The sequence below is a fragment of the Xiphophorus hellerii genome, chromosome 11 (genome assembly GCF_003331165.1).
Source record: "Xiphophorus hellerii strain 12219 chromosome 11, Xiphophorus_hellerii-4.1, whole genome shotgun sequence".
Taxonomy (NCBI): Eukaryota; Metazoa; Chordata; class Actinopteri; order Cyprinodontiformes; family Poeciliidae; genus Xiphophorus; species Xiphophorus hellerii.
In genome coordinates, this window is record NC_045682.1 from 26,052,248 (window position 1) to 26,058,517 (window position 6,270).

General features: G+C 36.1%; 1 protein-coding gene across 2 annotated transcripts; it reads left to right on the forward strand.

Moving 5' to 3' along the window:
• Window positions 1-708: 708 nt before the first annotated feature.
• Window positions 709-5,505, forward strand: LOC116728271 (protein YIPF5). Of its 2 annotated transcripts, none has more exons than XM_032576222.1 (6): window positions 709-830; window positions 2,477-2,596; window positions 2,816-2,988; window positions 3,692-3,837; window positions 3,951-4,132; window positions 4,317-5,505. In XM_032576222.1, the coding sequence occupies exons 2-6, from the start codon at window positions 2,487-2,489 to the stop codon at window positions 4,477-4,479; spliced, it is 774 nt and encodes a 257-aa protein (XP_032432113.1). In that variant the 5' UTR covers window positions 709-830; window positions 2,477-2,486; the 3' UTR covers window positions 4,480-5,505. The 2 variants fall into 2 exon arrangements, with proteins under 2 accessions (XP_032432113.1, XP_032432114.1); XM_032576223.1 differs by having other exon boundaries at window positions 719-830; window positions 2,480-2,596.
• The last annotated feature ends 765 nt before the right edge of the window (window positions 5,506-6,270 follow it).

A 6,270-nucleotide genomic window follows, 5' to 3' on the forward strand; every position in this document is an offset into this window, starting at 1 on the left:
TGGCCACATTTATTGGACCCAGTTAAAAATGTTTTAAAGGACACCTAATAAATTAATGTTTTTTCAAAGTAGCTTAATCCAGCTGTAAAAAAAGACTTAAAGTCTAACTTTTAATATGCATTAGGGAACATCACATTTAAAAAAAATACTGTTTCCCTAATATCACCAGCGTTGTTTTCAATGCTTTGTGTAAAATCTAATTTTGACAATAGGATAGGTCTTCTATGACATTTCACAAGGTTACAGAGTGACCACTGTTGTTTGCAAAAATTGTGTCTGGAATAATTTATGTATACGTGTTGGCTCATTATCTTGCTAAATGTAATCCATTTTATTTATTTTTTTTATATATATAATTCACATCAATTTCGTACAAAACCTCCTGCCATTTCAAAAATTACAAAATTCACTCTGACTATTCTCTCACTGCCTTAGAAGAACAAACAATCTCAAACCATCGTAGATCTTCCATCATCCTTAATAGTGGGCATGGGGTGCTTTCTCACAAATCTATCATTAGTTTCATGATAAACCCAGTTGGATAGTTTGTTGCTGGATATTAGCCTATGTATCCATTCGCCGTCTTCCACAATCCTTATTGTGTCTGTTAGTATGCATTCACATACTAACAAAACCCAAGGCTGTATACTTTAGTCTCATCCTGACTTTTAACACAGTCGAAATACCAAAATATGCCAACAGGAGGCAACTCTTTTTCTTCAGCGAGTTATATGCTATGTCCCTAACGGCTTTCCGTCTTTCTCCTGACACGTAGCAACCACAGTGGAGTTGGCAGGGCTCAACTAAGTGTTGTCCAGCTGACATCACAGGTAATAATCTTCTTTATTACTGTTAATATCATCAATACGTCTGTTTAATTAAATAGGAAACGTAAGCTGACTTTGGCTTTACGTGTACGGATTCTAACAAATGGTTCAGCATCTGTTAGAGTTAGCAGAAGCTAACAAACTAGCCACAGAGTAAACGGGAAGGTTAGCCTGCTAAAGATGAAAGGCTATATTTGCAGTTTTTCTAATGTTTTCCTTTCATTTTGAAGTCGTCTGATATTCTGTGTACTTAACTGAATATTGTTGTGTACTGTGTTGTGAAAGAGCGTGTTTTAGGTGTGTTTTTCATTCTGCTTAAAGAAGCGTTAGCATTTTGGGAGTGCTAACGGTTTGTTCAATTAAGCTAATCAACGTAGTTGTTACCAAAATACACGTAAACATGCATTTATCCGTTCTTTGTTAAAAGAAGCTGTCATTATTTCTTTACTTTGAAAACAAATCCTATTTAGACTTTTGTGTGTATTTTGTCTTGTGTCTTTATTGATATAAAATTAAAAGGTTGCTAAGAATTTCAGTCGTGTACAAGTTCCCATTTTTAGAACACAATAGCAAAAGTTAATCTCGGTACCTGCTTATAAACCTTTCAGTCTGCTAAAAATTTACAGGCGTTTTTAACGCTTAGCTTTGATTGTGGAGTAAAATAAATTAGATTAAACCATTAAGCTTGCATGACCAAAATGGTACTGTAAATCTTAGAAATGAAATAATTTCAATAGGGACTAATATAGTGACAGTGACTATGTTACTAATGGCAACATTAGATTATGTAAAACATTAGGGAGCTCAGAAAATAACAATCTGACCTGTAAAATGAAGAGACAACCAACGTAATTATAGGTGTGGTGTTTACCAATGAATGGCGTACTTTTTTATTTTTACTTTATTAATGATATTGTCCCATATCTTTTTTGTCCCTGGGTCAATTAATCCCTTCCCTAATTTGTTATGCTGTTTAACACACATAAATAATTTCCTTCCTATATACTCAACCAATTCCATATCACTGTATTTCATTTCTCTGTTTTAGTTGATTATTTTCATGTATTAGGGAGAACTGAATATAGATATATAGATGTCTCATTGTCACCCATTATTTATACCTCCTTGTTAAACAAAATTTTTATTTATTTTGTTCATATAAATTTTTTTTATCCTTTTGACTTTTACATAACTTGACAGGTTACAGACCTGATAAAATAACAACATAACTCTGACCTTCCCTGCTGCGTGAATACAATTTATTGGATACATATAACCACCTTTTCTCAGTAGTACACTATAAGTAGCTTATAACAAAATTTTGAAACTGAGTACAAATCATCCTCCTGGCAGATACAGCTTCATTTTAGATTTACAAAAATGTGAAGGTGTGAAATGCAGGTGTCCACCAAGGACAGGCGCCATTGGCTGCCCTACTAATTTTGCTGGCTCACCCACTAGTGTGATTGTGTTGAATGTATAATAGTTTTTTGCATGAAATGTGTTTAAAATGACAGGTTTAATAAACCTCACTCTCAAATAATCCCAGGATAATGTATTGTTGACCTGTAACAAACAATTACAGGTGTAGTATTATAGTGTCACAATATTAAATGTAAATAAAACCATTTGTATCTCTTTGGTATTAGCAGAGTAAGAATGTCGGGATTTGATAACTTCAACACTGACTTCTACCAGTCGAGCTACAGCGTAGATGACCAAAACCAGGGCGGATATGGCTACAGCAACTCTGAAAACCCTTACAACAAGTAAGAGAAACAAATTTCTTTCTTTTTTCTTCAGTTGTGATATTTCTGGCTTTCTGAAGTCTCATTAAGGTTGAAACTTACCTGAACAGTCTAACTCATGTCTACGGCATTCACTTAGTCCTTTATTTGTTTTTAAGCTCTAATTAAAGATCACAAACTTCCTCCTTTTTGATAATTTCCTTCACAAGCTTCTATGTATTGTTAATAAATTGTCCGCAGGCCGTATGGTCAGTATGATTATTCGCAGCCGATGGGCTACCCATCCCCAGGAATGATGCAACCCCAGCAGCCGTATACAGGACAGATCTTCCAGCCCACACAGACCTACACCCCAAATGCATCACAGTCCATGTACAGTAACAGCTTTGATGATGAGCCGCCACTGTTAGAAGGTAAGTGGGCCACAGTCTGACCATAGCTAAAAGTAAAAAATAAACTATAATTTTTTGGAATTCCCTTTTGATTCATTTTTAAAAACTTGGAACAAAAGCACCAATTGAATTCTAAGCCCAAAATTGCTAGGATTGGTGTGCTTTGTTATTCAGAACAAAAAACCACAACTGAGGAGCTATTTCCAAATATGTTGCATTAAAAAGTCAGAATAACCATTTTACAGGCATTTGATACAAAAGGCTACCAAAGTTAAGCCAAAAAGTATTTCCTAAAGTTTTGTTTTCCCTTTTCTTATGTGCTTAATGTGACCTTTTGATGCATAAAACTGTTCTCAAACCGATATTCTACTATGTTGTTTCCTGCTACTGTTTCTACAGTAGTCATGTATTAAAGTGGGAAGGACATTAATCTCATCATAAAAATGAAGAGATTATTTTTAATCTCATTCTAACATAACCTTAGATTATCTTTTGCGACTGTGACTAAATTTCCCATTTTATCTTGACCACACCTTTGTTCTAAATTGAGTTTCCCAAACATATTGATTAGTTTTATTATGAAGCTTTAAAATTATGATGGCTTACATAGACCTTGACCATGATCACTGAATTCATATGCAGTAATTTTTGGCATTAGATATGTTTGATCATACTTGACCAAGACATCCTTAATGTAGGAGATTTTGTTCCTTTTTGTTTACAGAATTAGGGATCAATTTTGACCATATCTGGCAGAAGACTCTCACAGTTCTCCATCCATTGAAAGTAGCAGATGGGAGCATCATGAATGAGACAGACCTGGCTGGTCCGATGGTCTTTTGTTTGGCCTTTGGGGCAACTCTTCTCCTGGTAAATAATGGACTTAATTATGTTCTTCAGTCTTCACAGTCGGAGTAGGCTTCAGTCAATAAATCCATATTCTCTGTCTGTTTGGCACTTTTTTCCCCACTTCCCTATTACAGTCCGGTAAGATTCAGTTTGGTTACGTGTACGGCATCAGTGCGATCGGTTGCCTCGCTATGTACTGCCTCCTCAACCTCATGAGTATGACGGGCGTGTCCTTCGGCTGCGTGGCCAGTGTGTTGGGATACTGCCTCCTTCCTATGATCATCCTCTCCAGCTTTGGAGTTGTGTTGTCATTACAGTAAGTACATGGTCAAACTGTCTAATATGGACGACCTGGTCAGGTTTATTTATTCAAAATACCAGAATTATTAGCAGTCATGGATTTTAGTTCAAAATAAAACTACTGCGTGTTGTTGTTCAGGTTTGTGAATGTTCATTCAAGCATTGGTGACTCTAACTTACTGTTGTCCTGCTCTCTCTAGGGGCATGATGGGGATTATACTAACAACAACAATTATCGGCTGGTGCAGTTTCTCTGCCTCAAAGATCTTCATATCAGCATTGGCTATGGATGGGCAGCAGTCATTGGTTGCTTATCCATGTGCTTTGCTATACGGGGTCTTTGCACTCATCTCTGTCTTCTAAAAAAATCTTTGCACAACAGTTTAAAATAACTGCTCCCCACTTTCTGTATTTTCAGTCTAATTAGAATCAATGTAATTAGTGTAATTATTGGCTAATTACACAATTGCTACAGAAAAATTGGAGCTTCCTTGTCTAAATGGCGTCTAGGATTTTCTTCTTTGTAAAAGCCGCCTCCTCTCGCCACATTCCGACCTGAAGCCATGAAGGCTCAAGTGATTCGTATCATCTAGGAATCCACTGCAGCTTGTTCCCTTCATGCATCTTAAAGAAGAGGACTGTTAAATAAATCTGATGGAAAAACAACCTTCTCTGGACCATTTTCGACCCTTATATGGCATCATGCAGCCCAATGATTTTTTTTTTTTTCTATTTGAGGAAAAAAAGTTTATTTCAGGCAAACACCCACAGGATCTAAAACAGCAACTCTAAGGGAAGCAATCAACTTCCTGTCTGCATTGGTCCACAGCTGTTTATGCTGCTTTTCCTCAGTGGATGTTTTATAGCTCAAACCTTTTTAATCCATGGAGCCATGGTCTTCTTCATCAGAAAGATATCAGCTATGCTGCATCTTCTGACCTATTTTATTTGATCTTAAGATATTCGTTTGAGCGTCATTGCCATTCAGAAAAACACAACCACAGTTGCACAGGGGTGTTGTTGTAACAAGTAAAAAGAAATGGATTAACTATTGGGAATAAGTAGTCTGGATGAAACTCTCCTTTGTCCCGACATACTTGTTTCTATCTACAGTTCTTTTCTAATTTTAGAGACTCTTCTCTTTGTATGCTTTGTGTTTTCTGTACATGTCTGCTCATCCACATTAAAGTTGGTTTTGAAAGTTTTTGTGATTACATAATGCTTTATATGATCATCATTCTTGTGGAAGTTGCACATTACAGAATAATAAGAGGATAAACGGATTGAAGATGCAGACCTTTTTGTTTTATGACGGAAGACATTTTCAACCACCTTTTGTAAAAAGCATCTTACTCGATCAAAATAAATCATTTACAAGCTTTGTCCACACCTTTGTTTGGTTGTCTTTTAAATTTAAAGCAGCACTTAGTGAAAGGTTTTGCAAAAGTACTTATCAAACTTTATCATATTTCTAACTTTGAAACTGTTTTTCTTGTAGTAGTGTAATACAAAATAGTCTAGCATTACATACGTCGAAGCGAAATGATTCGCAAGTTACGGGCTATGCATTAATCAGAAGCAGCCAGTAAGTCAGCAGTAACGCTGGAGGAGCAGCAGAGAAGTACAGGCAGGAGATTCTGTTGACCAATTTCAATGTTAAATCTGAGTTCTAAGGGAGAGTGGAAAGAAGAGAGTCATAAAGGAGACTTAAAAGTTGTCTTTTTTAACCTCCATGCAAAATGCAGTGTTTAGTGGAAAACAGCCTGTTCTTAAAAATTGACATTTACAGATTCCTTCCATCCTCTCATTAAGTTTGATCTGTTTTGCAATCAAAAGTAGGGAAATATTTGTGTTCAGGGCCACACAGATGGTAAAGACATACGAGTTACTTACAACTGTAACTTGAATGTACGGTGGTTACATCAATACTACAAACTATTTTTGTTAGAGGGGGTGAATACTTTTTTTTTTTTATTGTGGCCACACTAGAGATAAAAAGTCACATTTGCAGTTATGCTGTTTGAAGTGTGATGCTGCTCATACTCTTGAACACACAAATACTGCTGGCTCTGTTTACCCAGAGTCATTCTTGTATAGAGGTAACAGGATGTTGGCAGCGATGCCACCATGTTTGGTCTCAGCAAATTTGCATCA

Bases quoted from the DNA above. Each gene is read 5' to 3' on its own strand.
- LOC116728271 (XM_032576222.1), top strand. From the start codon at position 2,487: ATGTCGGGATTTGATAACTTCAACACTGACTTCTACCAGTCGAGCTAC. The intron at 2,989-3,691 runs GTAAGTGGGCCA...TTTTGTTTACAG, and splicing joins TGAGCCGCCACTGTTAGAAG to AATTAGGGATCAATTTTGAC. The intron at 4,133-4,316 runs GTAAGTACATGG...TGCTCTCTCTAG, and splicing joins GGAGTTGTGTTGTCATTACA to GGGCATGATGGGGATTATAC.